The sequence below is a fragment of the Sphaeramia orbicularis genome, chromosome 5 (genome assembly GCF_902148855.1).
Source record: "Sphaeramia orbicularis chromosome 5, fSphaOr1.1, whole genome shotgun sequence".
NCBI lineage: Eukaryota > Metazoa > Chordata > Actinopteri > Kurtiformes > Apogonidae > Sphaeramia > Sphaeramia orbicularis.
Window position 1 is genome coordinate 55,206,020 of NC_043961.1, and position 15,657 is coordinate 55,221,676.

Sequence of the window (15,657 nt, forward strand, 5' to 3'; positions counted from 1 at the left end):
TGTTGGTTTAGTTCCATATCAGCCAACACAGTGGCTGTTTATGCACCATCCCATTCACTGATATTCAGACCATTACCGTCACTTTGCTGTTCTTCATAAACCTGATTTGCACTAACATGTTTGAGTGTAAATCACCTGTTATTTGTTAGACACAAAGGGGTTTTTTTGCATCTTATTTCCATGGCGTGAGTAATAACTAGGACTAGAATATGTTAAAATGTGAGAAAACATCAGATTTGCAGCATTAAAAATGTTTTTACTTCATTGTTTTCATATTATTTTCTTACGGAACAGGATGAGGGCCACTGGACTTTAAACCCAGAATTCTGACTTTAAACTCAGAATTCTTACTTTTTTTCCTCAGAATTCTTTAAACTTTAAACTCAGAATTCTGACTTTAAACTCAGAATTCTGACATTGATCTTAGAATTCTGACTTTAAACTCAGAATTTTGACGTTAATCTCAGAATTCTAACTTTTTTCTCCAAATTCTGTCTTTATTCTGAGAATTCTGACATTGATCTCAGAATTCTGACTTTTTTTTTCTTATAATAATAATAATAAGAAGAAGAAATACATACTGGACCTTAGTTTATTGTATTTTTTCCCAGTGGCCCTAATCCTGTTCCGTACTTTCTGATATTGGGTTTTAAACACACGTTTCTTTACTTCAAAAAGTAAATGCATGGACATTTTTGTAACTCCATGAAAAAAAAATTGTTCACATTTTTTGTTTTTCATATGTAAGGAGGAATAAAAACAGTCAAGAAAAAAAATATTTGCAAAGGTTCGCGTAATTCATGCATGATTAATCTCATAATTCTGACTTTTTTTTTTCTCAGAATAACAATTTTTAAAAAAATGTTTGGACCTTTTTTAATTTTATATATATACATATAGATAGATAGATAGATAGATAGATAGATAGATAGATAGATAGATAGATAGATAGATAGATAGATAGATAGATAGATAGATAGATAGATAGATAGATAGATAGATAGATAGATAGATAGATAGATAGTTTTTTGTTTGTTTGTTTGTTTGTTTTTTGTTTTGTTTTGTTTTGTTTTTTGTTTTGTTTTGTTTTGTTTTTTTCTGTGGCCCTAATCCTCTTCCGTAGAATACTTCCTCCTGCCCTTGTCCTTGTCCCCTTGTCTGCACACACTAGTAGTTTTCTGCTAGAAAATTTACGGCTAAGGTCTCAGACGTTACGTCATGACGTAAGTCAAAACGTACAGTGACGTTTTACACACAAGTCTCTCACTGGATGTTTATTGTTTGAGGCAGGGCTGCAGTCAACGGCAGGTAGGAAAACAAAAATAGCTCAGCTTCTTGTCATTTAACGTAAACTGTTATGTGTACATTTGGAAATACACTGAAATGTGAAAACGATCGCCTGCCGCAGGGTTCAACCGTTCAGTTTTTGCCAAGTTAATTGTTTTGTTAGCCTGCTACTGTTAGCAAATGATATACACTGTAGCGTTAGCAAAGCAAGGATCATTTGCCAGTTAGCCACAGCAGATAGGTTTGTTTCATACATTTATCAGATACGTGTCAACAACCTCTAATACTTATCTAATTAAGTGACACAGATAACGCTAATACTGTAATGTTTCCTTACTTAGTAAAGACTAAGACAAGCTAAGCCTGCTGTCCGAAAGGCAGTTGTTAGCTAATGTTAACTCCTCAGCGGTAAATGTCAGAACAAAGGAGATAAAACAAAGAATTGTCGCCGTCAGGTGTTTGTACTGCTGTGCATCAGCAGTCTAATTGTTATGTCTGTCTCCTCTGGTATTGGTGTTGGTACCATCACGACGGGAATATTCGAGATTTCAGTGATTAATCAGTACTATACCGTGTGTACTTATGTCATCACCACTAAGTTTCAGGCTATCTTAAGTTAGCTAACACTGAGCAACCAGTTCAATAATGCCAATTAGAAATGGATGAGGTATCTTTAGTACAACAGTAGGTAGGCTGTAAATAACAACTGGATTGATTCTTGTAGTCTTTTCATACTACAAACAAAAGATCATTCTTTCTATCAGTAGTTTCCAGACAACGTTATGAATGAAAGTCTGGTACACAGTTTGATTTTCTTGCATGGGGTTACAGATATCTGCCTCAGACATATTTATTTTTATTTATTCTCAGTATATTTACCTTGGAGATTTAGAATTGATCATGACATAATGGAAAATAAAAAGACCAAAGAAACTTGAAAATCATTGCTACATTTCAGCAGACATTTAGATATTACGTATCTATGTTTATTTAACATTTTACTTAAATTTACCACATTCAAGTCTTTACAGTTTTCTGTGAAGTAGAACGAACAATGTTTTGTTTTTTTGTTTTTTTAAAAAAAGAGTCCAACTTCTTTTTGCTTTTTATCAACTCCACCATCATGCATAGTCAGTGGTATTGTGTTTTCAACATCACCTCTTGGTATTACTCAATATCACACAGTGAAGTTGACTTCAGAGTCAGTGCTGCCATTGATTTTATTATTAAATGACATTTTAAATTTACCATCACTTACAAAAATTACATATTAAGTTTTGATTTAATTTCGGCATAATTTTCTAGGCAGGATGTTGCGGCTACGCTGTAAGACCAAAAATGGGAGCCACATAATGCAAGGCTTGACTCACCAGTCCTGTGTGCAAGAGCTGAAGAGCAAGGTGGAGGAGCTGACTGGTATCCCCTGTGATGTGCAGAAAATTATGGTTGGATACCCTCCATCTAGCCTTGATCTTCGAAATGGAGATGCTCACCTCAAGGATTACCCCATTAAATCAGGTATGTCATCAAACAACAGATATCTCACTCAGGACTAAATTTACAGCTCTTAAACTCTTCAGTTAATTAATTTAATTTTACTATAAATTACAACACTTTTTGTTGTCCTATTGACAAACAAGTTCACATGAAAACAGTCAGTGGGACAGTGCTTCTGGAAGGACAAGTTGCTGTTTAATTTCTAAGAACATCTCAGTGCTCTATCATCATCCCTAATGAAATCAAGAGCTTAATGATGGGAAATGAGTACACATTTATAAGAAACCTCTTGACTTACAATGTCAATATATTTTTTCCCCTTTGATGTCAAAAAACAATGATTCACTGAAGCTGTCTCTCACTCCAAATTGCTCTAAAGTATATGCAATTTTATACACCAAAGAAAAAACACCAAAGAAATCTGAACACTGTCTCTCAGATCCCGTCCACTATGGCATATGAATATGGCAAAAGACTTTATACATGTCTTATTTATGTTATTTTCATACTTGGATTAAACTAAATCAAAAAAATAAAATAGTAATTGGCAAATGACACCCAGTATGTTTTTTCTTCATTGAAGTCGGATCAGACTTAACTTGTTGCTGTGTCTCTGGTTTGTCATCCTCTATAGGTGACACACTCATTGTGGAGGAAGAAAAGAACAAGCCAAAACCTCAGGATCATTCCACTGTGAATAAAGTGCCGCGCCTTGAAGTCTCACCTGTACTGACACGTCGAGTGGTTCCAGCTGATAACTCCTGCCTCTTCACCAGTGTCTATTATGTGGTTGAAGGGGGTGTATACGACCCTGGTTGTGCCTCTGAGATGCGAGGCCTCATTGCCCAGATCGTGTCAAGTGACCCTGCCGCGTACTCTGAGGCAGTGCTGGGAAAGACCAATGATGAGTACTGCTCTTGGATAAGACGCGATGACACATGGGGAGGAGCCATTGAGGTGTCAATCCTGTCCAAGTTTTATCAGTGTGAGATCTGTGTGGTGGACACTCAGACAGTGCGAGTGGATCGATTTGGGGAGGATGCTGGGTACCACAAACGCGTGCTACTCATCTACGACGGCATCCACTACGACCCCCTGCAGAAAGAAATGCCCGGCTCTGACGCCCCACCCCAAACTATCTTCTCTACTGCAGAAGATGTAATCCTTGCTCAAGCCCTCGAGTTGGCAGACGAGGCTCGACGCAAACGGCAGTTCACAGACGTTAACCGCTTTGCATTGCGCTGCATGGTGTGTCAGACAGGCCTGGTGGGACAAAAGGAAGCTCGTGAGCATGCCAAGGAGACGGGCCACACCAATTTTGGTGAAGTGTGAAACTTAAGTTGTCTTTTCTCCCAAATACAACCACCACTAACCCTGTGTCCCACATGTGGCAACTCTGTCTGTGTGTCTGCTTGTGTGATCCTCTACCTCACATTGTCCAGTGACATCTATGGAGAATCTGCAGGCATGGTGTTCAGCCTCTAACTTGTTCAGTATTACTTTAAAACTAATCTCAGTTTCAGAAGCACTTCTGCAGTACTCTGATGTCATCTGACCATCATTTTAGTCTGTTAGATGGTTTAAACACTGCTTAATTGGATCATATATATCAAAGCAGTTCTTAAGGTTTGTTTTAATCCGTTAAGATTGTCACTGTTGGGTTGCACTTCACTCAAACAAAACAAATAGTGACAAAAATATATCAGTGTGGGTAAAAAAGCGCCAATTTGAATAACTTTTTCAAATATTTTTCGTATGTTTTTTAAAAATTGGACATTTGTTAAAAATGAATTGTTTGAGCTATGATATGATCCTCTTCACTGTTGTCTTAATGTCAGCACAAGTTTGACTGTTATTAATGATGTTAGTTATGTAGCATGTTTTTTTATTTTTGACTGACAGTATTTTAGAAAATTCGATCAAGTGGTTAAGTTTTGACTTCATAATTGCTCTGCATAGTTAGTTTAAGTTGAGGCAAACCAAACTGGGATCATCAGTGTGATACTTGAGACATCTGTCTGAATTTCCTGGCTGTTGAAATTGTGAAGATTGAAGTTATACATTTTTACATACAATCTCATCATGCAAATTGTGATCCATTAACAGCTTAATTATTTATGTGAGACTTCCTTTTGTTTCTCACAACATAGTTTATCAATGCGCTGGTTTAAAATAAGACAAACTTTTTAAAATCAATGGTGCTGAAATCATTTTACATAATCTGTAGCTTTTTTTTTTTCTTCATAGGTACGACAGGTCATTTTGTTTTCTACTGAGGAAACACTTGAAGTGTAACAACGTAAGCACTGTATGTGAGAGTGGTTAAACCTAAAACAAATGAGTGCAAGATATGCTGTATAAGAGAAATCACTGATGCATTACTGGTCAAGTACAGTCAATATGTATTGCGTTGGATATCAATATTAACATTCTCACTCTTAATTTTTCATGTCACATTTTCAGAAGAGTAAAACTAGTCACTATGAGAAAAGTGCCTAGTTTTCCATTCTGGTTTATTATGTATTGCATGTTGTTTGTATTGTATGTTTTAAACAACAGGAGCATGTTCTCATATTTTAGCTAAACACACACATCTCTTTGCTTATTACTTTAAAATCTCTTGCAAGGATGCAGCATGAACCTATTTATGTTCAACCTCAGCTCAAATGTGTTTAATTGGAGGCTGGTTATATTTATGGAGTTATTATTATTTTTTAAGCTCAGTACATTGTTGCCTCACCACGTGCAGAATTCATAATTCTATTTGACAGGTCTGCAGTGTTACTGAGTTGTTGCCAAAAGCTGACTGGGGATTGTGTGATAGTGCCGGGGTTAATAGAAAGTCAAATTACAATGTTGTTTTTTTTTTTTTTTTTGTTTTTTTTTTTTTTTTTTTTTTTTGTTTTTTTTTTAAGAGTTTGAATGTGAATTTTTTTTTTTTTTTACTCTAACTTTTCCTCATCTGGTTCTTTAGGTAGTTTATTTCAACAGTGATTATGGATTATTTCAGCTTACATTAAAGTGAAATGGCTTTGTTGTATTTTGTATTAACCAAGTTCTCATGACTCTTCAAGGACAATAACAATGAATGTTGCACACAAAGCACTACAGATTAACTGGATTTACTTGATTTTTTCAGTGTCGTGTCACAATTAAAAGTTATAGCCAGTGTTATTGTCTTTGACTCATTCTGTCCATATTTATTTCATCTTACCCCTCATCTTGTTAGCGATGACACATGTTTTATGTCCAGTTATTATAGCACTTACCTTGTACTTTTGTTTACAACCAGCAGTTTATGAAAAGAGAGGGATGATAAATACTTTCGCTTATCTACATTTTTTTTGTGATAAAATACAAACCAAAATAGAAGTTATAGATTTAAAGGCATGTTCAAGACACTTGACAGTGGTACATGTTAAATGTGACAAATATTTGAACATGTTATTCCTTTACACAATCACCATCATCTCTTTAACATAAGAAAACAAACTCCGATGAACAATTCCTGACCCCTGAAGTAAACCTGAGACTACACTACCGTCTGATCCCTTGGTATTGTCAAAGGATTACACTACCTACATGTTATTTTAAGGAGCATCTACTGTTACTTAATAGGATCTAAGAGTTGCTCTCTTAGTGTTTGACTTGCTGTCACTACTAACACGTCCATGTTAAAGATTAAAAAATGAGCAAACCATTGTACTTTTATAGAGTTCAAGTCCACTCGTCAAGGGAAAGTATTAATATAATTGATAAGCTTATTATTTTTCTTATGTAATGATAAGACTTTGTAAAGATAAAACTGCTTCAGCATGATTTGTTTATAACTGATTTGTTATACCTCTGTACTTAACACTTAAAGTGTGATAAAGGCCATCTTTCATTTGGTCACATTTCAAAGCATCTAAGATAAGTTAAGTAGTTTTACTGCTGAGATTTATGTAAACTAGTCTTTTTACAGTACTAAACAAATTTATTTAACCACTTTTCCCTTATTTGTACCATCCATCATCATGAAGTACTTTAGTGCAACTCTTTAGTTTTCTCTATGTTTCTGTTTGTAATTTGCTCTGAAATTAATCCAGGATAATATTCAACCTATAAAACACATTTTTCTGATTAGGAATGCAAGTAATTAACTATAATTTGACAATTTAATAAAGACATAATTGTGTGCTTTATCTATTATCATTATTATATTATTATTATTATTATTATTATTATTATTATTATTATTATTATTATTATTATTTAATTTTATTGAAAACATTGAGTATACAGTACAAAAATTGAGCAAACAACAAGATGTCAAAAGGGAAAAAGCTTTTGAACATATAAGTTTAAGAAAATAATGCATAGATTTAAAGATACAAAGTAAAATATACAAATAATAGTATAAAAAGGGAATAAATAAAAATAACAAATCTGACAAATACAAATAAATAAATGCAACAGAGAGTTCAGTCAGTATTAAAGAATTGTTTATAAATAGCCAAGGTGTTAGAGCTTTTTTTTTTTTTTTTTTTTTTTTTTAATAGATCAATTCTAAAGATTTAATATAATTTTCAAATTCCAATAGGAAGATTTAAAAATTTGGGTGTGTTTTAGTATATTTGTTTTATATATATATATATATATATATATATATATATATATATATATATATATATATATATATATATATATATATATATATATGAAATTTTCCAAATAAGATGAACAAATTTACAACAAATTCTAAATTGTGAATATCATGTGTAAAATATGTAATTACATTTTGGGATGTTATAGTTATCTTATTATTACTTTTAGATATGATATATTTCTCAATTTTGGACCAGAAATTAGAAGAATGTTTACATAAAAAGAATAAGTGTAGAGTAGTTTCAGAGTAAGAATGACAAAAGTTACATATTTCTTCCACATCAGAGAATCGATTATTATTATTATTATTATTATTATTATTATTATTATTATTATTATTATTATTATTATTATAATCCATCTAATGTTATACTGCATTAGGTAATCGTAATACTGCATGACTTACTGAAACGACCCTAAGGGCTCGCGCGTCCTAAGGACAATACCACGCTCTGATTGGCTGAGAGCTTAGGCACAAAGTCCTCGTGCAGGTATCCTGGACAGTGCAGCTGAGCGCGAGTCGCGACTTTCATAGGAGCTCGAGGAGCAGAAGGTGCACGAGAGGAGGACCAGGATTAAAACCGGTATGTAGTCCACCGTCTACTTACAAACTATGACATTTTATGGTCAAATCTACTTCATATCCACTTATTCACACCTGTACAGCGAGTATTAGAAGGGTTTAGTTTCACGCGTGTTTTGACGGGATTTTAATTCATTTGTATGAATGTTTGTATTTTGCTAATGTTTTGTTTGTTTATTGGCTGCTAGCTTGTTTTTCCATTAGCGTTGAGTCTGTAATTAATGACTCTTATTGAATAGCAAAAATAAAGTGGCATCTGTGTAATATTTACCCAACCTTTGTAGCCTATAACTTGTTATTTGCAGACATGTGCAAGCTTAGCACGGTTTCTATATTTTACAGACAGTATCAGGTCCAGTTTTTCTATTAGCACACAATGAACTTGAACTAAGAAAGTTGAAGGCCACGTGGTGAAGGTTAAAATAAAGCTGAAAAATGAATAGTGACGATTTGACCCAGTTGCATAACTCCTTTATGGGTTAATGATAATAAAATCTTGGTTTTATTGCCGCAGTCAAAACACAACTGAACCCGTAATACTGGAACAGAGAGCATTGTTCCATTGAATCTCAAAGGGCACTTGAAGTTATTGCCCTCATTCAAATTCAACACCTTCATGCTGGTTTCCATCAGTATTGCTACCGTGCTGATAGGTGTATCAATAGGCGGATCATTTTATTATTTAATATCATAGATACAGATGTACTCTCACTGAACTTTAGGGGTGATTGCCACAGATGATACCAGAGGTTTGGATACATACTCTTCACGTACTCTGTATCAATATGTAAATGACTAATGTAGGCTCTGCAGTGACTTTTCAAACAGCTTCTTTTGCTGTATTTGCATACGATCATCAGATATTGTGCCATGTTTAGAAGTAATAAACGTTATCTGCATTTCCACTGTTTGGGTTCGTACCCTGACCCGCCTGCAACCAGAGAGATGAACAGCAAGACATTCACAAACTGGTCTAGGAATATTGGCTTTAAATTTTTACAAGGATGAAATTACATGGAAAAGCATGACCAGTGCACACGAGAGCTTTTCTGCTACCCTTGGCCTGTATTGCAGCCCATCCCTCTCAGGTGTTGAAACTTATCCCAGAGTAAATTTCTTTCCACTAGGATCAGACAGGGGTTCTATTGTACTACAGTTTCAGCTCATTTTTCAACATTTATACACCTGCAGTGAGAAAATTAAATGTATGTAATGTAATGCATAATGTAAGCATCTTATTTGTTTTTACAGCATAGATCTTAAAACTTATGTGAAGTAAATGTACAAGAGGAAGACACCGTCAGGGTCCAAAACCTTCAGCATCCCTAGGAAATAACCAGTACCTAATCCTGACTGACATTTTCTTAACTCATGCTGTTATCCACTGCATAAAAATTATTTGAGTTTCATAGTACTACTAACGTAAAACAGCATGGTCAAACTGGATATCGAATATCCAACCATATATTTCAGGAGATCATATATGCTGCCATTCACTCCCTAGTGAAACTGATCTGGTTCAGGCAGATTAGGAGTGGCATGTGGGCTGTAATCCGAGTCACATGCAGTAAGAGGACTAGTTAGATATCTGTCAGAAACACACTCGGCAGTGATACCCTGTCATTCACTACTAGCTTGACTGCAACTACAACTAGTCATCAGGAAGCTGAACACAGGAACAGGGTATGAAAGAGGAGGTTGTGCTGTATGCTGAGAGGATATTTAGACATATATGAGGAAAAAATAGAAACGTAGGGAAAGGCTATGTGTGGTGAATTTTAATATTAGTTCAGGCAAAGCAGTGATGTCATGCATTTGTTAATGAACAAGCTGCAGTTTTGTGACTTTTACATCTTGTCATATTACACTCTGATCTTACTCATTCTACCTCGCTTCCTCAAACACCCCAACCTCCTCTTTCTGTCTGGTCTTTCATGATTTAGATTTAGTTATAATTCAGTTTTTGTATATTTATTATGGGGAATTAACTCACTCAGCAGAGGCCTAGTCACTGCTTCAGCTCATATCAAATTTTAACTTCCGCACCACGCTGATGTAACTTTGTGCTCTGTCTGTTTAACACTGTTTATGTTTAATCCAGAGCTAATCGTGAACACAGATCAGCCTCAGCTGTTGAAGCCCTGTGGTGCTCAAGAATATCTGCCAGTTTACCCTTTTCTCCTTGTCAAAATCTGAATTGCTTTAGTTTTTAGATATGTTGGGCCACACAAAAGTGTTTCTCATGCATACTTGTTGTGTATCAGTTATTTGTAAATGGATTACTGGTGTGTGGCAGTAACATATTGCTAATTATTATAAGGTAACAAAAAACTGTTGTGAGCTAGTACCACTACGTTTTCTGTGCAAACAACAATGAAAAGTGTGGTTTTAATACTGTATGTACAGAGGCAGATGAAAACTAAATGCTCCCTGTTTATTGAACCATCTAAAAATATGACTGCAGTTAAAATAAAATAACAAAAAACACAAGGACTGACAATGTGATTAAAATGAGAAACTCTACCCATTTTGTCCTTAAATGACGTTGGGTTTGAAAGTTATCTATCTATAGTTATCTATAGTTATCTATTATAGAGGATTGTTATGACAAATTTAAACCCCACCACCATATATTTATCCTTTTTCTTGCAGAGTAAGACACAACAATCTGCTATCCCAGCATAAGTAGGGCACTAAGATGCCCAAAAGCGATACCTGGCCAGGTGGCACTGGACTGGACACAATGACTGGCATGGACAGCGCTGGAAGCTGCGACAGTGTTGTCAGTGCCAATTCTGGCTTTGTAAGTATTGGCATTACCCTCTCAAATGGGAAAGTTTCACTATTTAATTCATTAAAGAAGTTTAAGATGTTGTACTTTAGAGCAGAAGAATTGAGCCAGATAAAACAGTGGAGTTTAATAGTTTTGTGTCATTTTAAAAGTGTTATGAAATATCTTAACTAATGTGTGCTCTCAGTCAGGTGTAGGATGAAATGAAACCCTTAAATGTAGTTTTCATCCAAAGGTCTGCTTGTGTATTACAGAGTGATGACAGTCTGGAGCACCTTTCTGCTGAAGAGAAGGCTTGTCTCATGTTTTTGGAGGAGACTATTGAGTCTTTAGAGACTGAAGAGGACAGTGGACTGTCCAATGATGAACCTGACCAACTGCCCAGCTCTGGCAGCGTAGCAGACAAAGTGGCCGACCTGTCAGCCTCCATGAGCAGAAGCACACTCAACAGTGAGTTAATCTTTAGGAACAGATGCAGAATTAACTGTACAGCAGTGAGTCAGTAAAATACAGACACTGACTGTATCAATAATGAAACCATTTGGGTGTGTGTCTTTCAGGCTCACCGAAAGATGCCCCTACAGAACCTCCAAAGAAAAATATAAACACAAAACTTGGGCACAGCTACCTGGTTCCTACACCTTTTGTTGTAGCAAGCACCTCCCTGTGTTCTGCAGTCCCAGCTAAATCTGACCTCCCTCCACACAGCTCCAAACAAAAGTTAACCCCCTCGGGTACCAAAGCTTGTTTCCAGCAAAACCAGAAACCTGGTGTTCCCCAAGCACCTTTAGAGGTTGATGTTGTGATACCTCCTCCTACCAAACCAAGGGACCAGTCAGTTAGACCAGCTGAGGGGCCCAGAGGACCTCTGTCCTATGATGCACTTGTTCATCTTCGGAGGAGTGCATCCACAAAGAAGACCCCTTTATGTCCCACAGTTGATCATACTATAGATCGGCACCCTCCAGCCATAACGGAGGAAACTCAACCAAACCTTGGAAATCTGTCAAGGTCTGACAGATTCCATTCAGAGGCTTTCAAGCCCAAGACAGGTCCTCCAGCAGTGCCCCCCAAACCCAAAAGGATTCCTGCAAATATATCTGTTAAAACACAAAATGGAGCGGGCATAAATTCAGATTGTTCATTCAGCGTGAGGCGTGTAACAGAGTCCGAGGTCGTTCGACAGGAAGCTTTGCAGAAGCTGGGCCTCGTCAAAGAGGCAGAAGTCCAGCGGTCACCCCCTAAATCACACACCTCTTCAGACCCAGTGGCTAAGAAACATGTCAAAGCTCCATTTAATGTTAATCCATCAAGGAGTCCGTCTTTTTGTCATTCTCAAGTGTCCACGGAGCCCAAGACGAGGACTCTGCAGAGCAGCGCCAGCTTCCACCACTACTCCAGGCATGACCAACAGGCTGCCTCCCATCCTGCACACATGAACAGACTAAAGACAGCTGTTCTGGAGCACTCTGCTACAGTGGACAGCCACAGAAATGGTGGATCCTGCTCTGAACCGCAGCATGTCATGACAACAGAAAAGCCTGGGAAAGCGGCGACTACAGCTCAGCCCGTTCCCCCTAAACCCTCCAACTCAGTGGGATATACAGTGATGGTGGTTCCAGGGATGGGAGCGGATCGAAAAGAGGCACTCAGGAAACTTGGGCTGCTCAAAGAGTCCAGCAAATAAACAGCAGAAGCCACGTGCCTAAATGCAGAGCTCAGAAGTTCACGAGCACCATCAGATTAAGGAGAGTTAGAGCATTAAGCGTGGTTTTGGCACTTGGCACTTTGGCAAATGAAAGCACAAGAAGAGGACGGATTTAAAGGAACAGCACCAGCACTGTGATGTGTAGGTTTGGTGTTGGGTTTACACAGAGGCAGGTCTTCTTCACCACTGTTCTTCTATAGATTTCAAAGGTATTTGAAATGCAAATCCAGGCTGTTGTGTTTGATATGATTCAACATGATACTGCTGTCGTACATGGACCAGTGGTGATGACATAAAATAGCAATGGTGCAAAGTAACAAAAACCTATGACAATAGTGATATTACTTGTGCTGTAGATAAAAGCTGTTTGTTAAAATCATTGGGATATATTATTAGGCAATGTCTGCATACACTAGATATTCATAACTAACCTAAATTCTCTGTCCAAAATTAATAATAGAAAATGAATAGCCTTGGTCTTTGGAAAAATCACATTTCAGATTGATGGTAACATTATTTCTGTTAACCTTGGTCCTCTTTCATCATTTTGTAAATAGCATACTCTTCTACTTGGAAAAAACAGCCCATATCAACAGAGTTTTAACATCATTCAGTTTTTTAATCGACAAATGTGCCTACACTTTCCACGGAGCAGCGTCTGCAAAAGCTGCTGAACGGATGTCGTTCATGATCATTTTACAACAAAACTGGAGTGTTTTGGGTTGATTTTTCAGGGTTTTTTAAGTAGCTTTTTATAGCAATGTTATTTCCACAAATAAATAGCTTGCCCATTATTCAGCTGTGTGTCTGTCGGCAGGATCATGCACTTCTTAAATAAACTTAGAGAAATGTGTAGGTCAAGGACAAACCCTTTAAATTTTAGTACAGATTCCTTTTTCTGACAGTGTGAGATTGGGGCCTTGGCAGACGGATGCACTCCAGAGAGTTTGTACTCTTATTTTTTTTTTACAGTTTATTTCATGTAAAATGGTTTTAAAATGTTTAACCAAGTTTTTTTTATATATACATAATAACCATTATTGTCTTAACACTACTTGATACAGGGGTTGGACAAAATAATGGAAACACCTTAAAAAATCAACAAAATATAATTTAATATGGTGTAGGTCCGCCTTTTGCGGCAATTACAGCCTCAATTCTCCGAGGTATTGATTCATACAACTTGTGAATTGTTTCCAAAGGAATTTTAAGCCATTCTTCAGTTAGAATACCCTCCAACTCTTTTAGAGACGATGGCGGTGGAAATCCACGTCTTACTTGAATCTCTAAAACTGACCATAAATGCTCAATAATGTTGAGGTCTGGGGACTGTGCCGGCCATACGAGATGCTCAACTTCATTAGAATGTTCCTCATGCCATTCTTCAACAATTCTAGCTGTATGGATTGGGGCATTATCATCTTGAAGTGAAGGTGTTTCCATTATTTTGTCCAACCCCTGTATGTCTGTTCACAATGAAAAATAATGTTAATGTGATCATTTATATCATCACTTTACCATTTCATGAATAAAATGTAAAATCTGTATGTAATACAGTGTATATTAAATCCTTCAGAAGCCCTACACTTCATCTCAGTGTGACTTTCTTTCTGGGTAGTTCATAATATACAATCATTTGATACCACCTGATGCGTGATGGAATTATTTATTTATTTTGGAAATGCAAAGAAACAAAATAAAACAAAACAAAGTCAAAAAATTACTTATTTAACCCATAAAGATCCAGTGCAACTTTTTTGTCGGTTCCCAAATGAATTTTTCTTTATTTAACCTTTCTTAAAGAAGCGTATGACTTTTATCACAATTTTTTTTTTTTTTAATGTTAAACCCTAGTGTAATTATTACTAATCCATTAGTCTTTACATGCTTACGTACCTGAATCACTTCCCTCTCAATGAACATCTTCAAAAATGACTTCATCACAAACAGTCTGCTTGTTTACATTAACTGCTAACAGTCACCGCTCCACAGAAACAGTCATACCACATCAACAATAAATAAATACAGATTGTAAATAGCTAAAAATAAGTCAGATTAAAAAGAAAGTAGAATTAAAAGACAAAGTGTGTATTCTAGCTAACAAACAAAACAAAACCTTTGTTATGTAAACAAGTGGACTGTGCTTATGATGGATTAGTGATAATTAGGATATCACTGGGGTTTTACAAATTGGAAAAAAAATTGTGATGAAAGTCATACACTTCTTTAAGTTGTTTATCACCATTTGTTGTAATATTATCCTCTTTATTCTGAGTTTAAATCATGTATTTTCCTATATGTAATTCACTGATCGTGTAGATGTTCATAAAAGCTCAGAGTAAATTCAAAGGTTATTGTATCAAAACAGAGAAAACTGAGGAAAAAGCGACTTTTTCCAGTAAAATACATCAACTGAAAATAAACCCAGTGTGTCCATCCACTGTCATTGATCCAACTCCATGGGTTTTACTGGTGAATCAATGTTGTTGAAGATGACGGTGTTTCCACGGTAACTACAGAGCCTCTGAACGTCCAAATAGGTCATATCTGATGACCATGAAAAGATGACAAACTGTATTTTACACCAATTATTTACGTGTATCAATAGGATTAGTGGATCGACAGGTTTGACATCTTGGTCGCCAGTGGCTGTTTGAGTCTTTATGGTTTAATTGTATTTTCTGTTTTACTTTGAGCAGAACGACAACTGAATGTCCTTCATCTCATCATTTTAAGTTCTCCACGATTGTCCTTTTCAGATCTAAATAATCCCACTGAATGACTACAATGCAAACACTAAACTTCATTTGTTTTACTTCTCATTTCATGTAGCACGTCAGAAAGACTATCATGCTCATACTACTCATCTTACACACTCTGGTGATGAGAACGCCTGCTCAGCTGTTCTTCCATTATCTGATTATCTTCAGCCCCACCTCTGTGCAAACTTAGCAGGGTAGTTCTTCTCTTTTTCCGTTTTCTCGATACCCTTTGCATGTAAGACTTCTAATACTAGCTGCTGAATAAGTTTGGTTATGCAACGGCTCTGATGCCTCTGTGTGTGTGTGCGTGTTTGTATGTGTGTGTGTGTGTGTGTGTGCGTGTGTGTGTTTTCCAGGGATGATGGCAGTTGCTTTCTGCAGT

The 15,657-nt window shown here is 36.3% G+C and overlaps 2 protein-coding genes across 4 annotated transcripts; both read left to right on the forward strand.

The window, feature by feature from the left end:
* The first annotated feature begins 1,238 nt into the window (after positions 1-1,238).
* On the forward strand, positions 1,239-4,504 carry yod1 (YOD1 deubiquitinase). Of its 2 annotated transcripts, none has more exons than XM_030134957.1 (3): positions 1,239-1,308; positions 2,597-2,805; positions 3,419-4,504. In XM_030134957.1, exons 2-3 carry the CDS (start codon positions 2,598-2,600, stop codon positions 4,114-4,116), a joined length of 906 nt encoding a protein of 301 aa, XP_029990817.1. In that variant the 5' UTR covers positions 1,239-1,308; position 2,597; the 3' UTR covers positions 4,117-4,504. The 2 variants fall into 2 exon arrangements, with proteins under 2 accessions (XP_029990817.1, XP_029990816.1); XM_030134956.1 differs by having other exon boundaries at positions 1,259-1,308; positions 2,593-2,805.
* A 3,398-nt stretch (positions 4,505-7,902) lies between these two features.
* On the forward strand, positions 7,903-13,516 carry LOC115419627 (specifically androgen-regulated gene protein). Of its 2 annotated transcripts, none has more exons than XM_030134513.1 (4): positions 7,903-8,015; positions 10,667-10,817; positions 11,060-11,255; positions 11,366-13,516. In XM_030134513.1, exons 2-4 carry the CDS (start codon positions 10,713-10,715, stop codon positions 12,490-12,492), a joined length of 1,428 nt encoding a protein of 475 aa, XP_029990373.1. In that variant the 5' UTR covers positions 7,903-8,015; positions 10,667-10,712; the 3' UTR covers positions 12,493-13,516. The 2 variants fall into 2 exon arrangements, with proteins under 2 accessions (XP_029990373.1, XP_029990374.1); XM_030134514.1 differs by lacking the exon at positions 7,903-8,015 and adding an exon at positions 10,122-10,227.
* Positions 13,517-15,657: the final 2,141 nt, after the last annotated feature.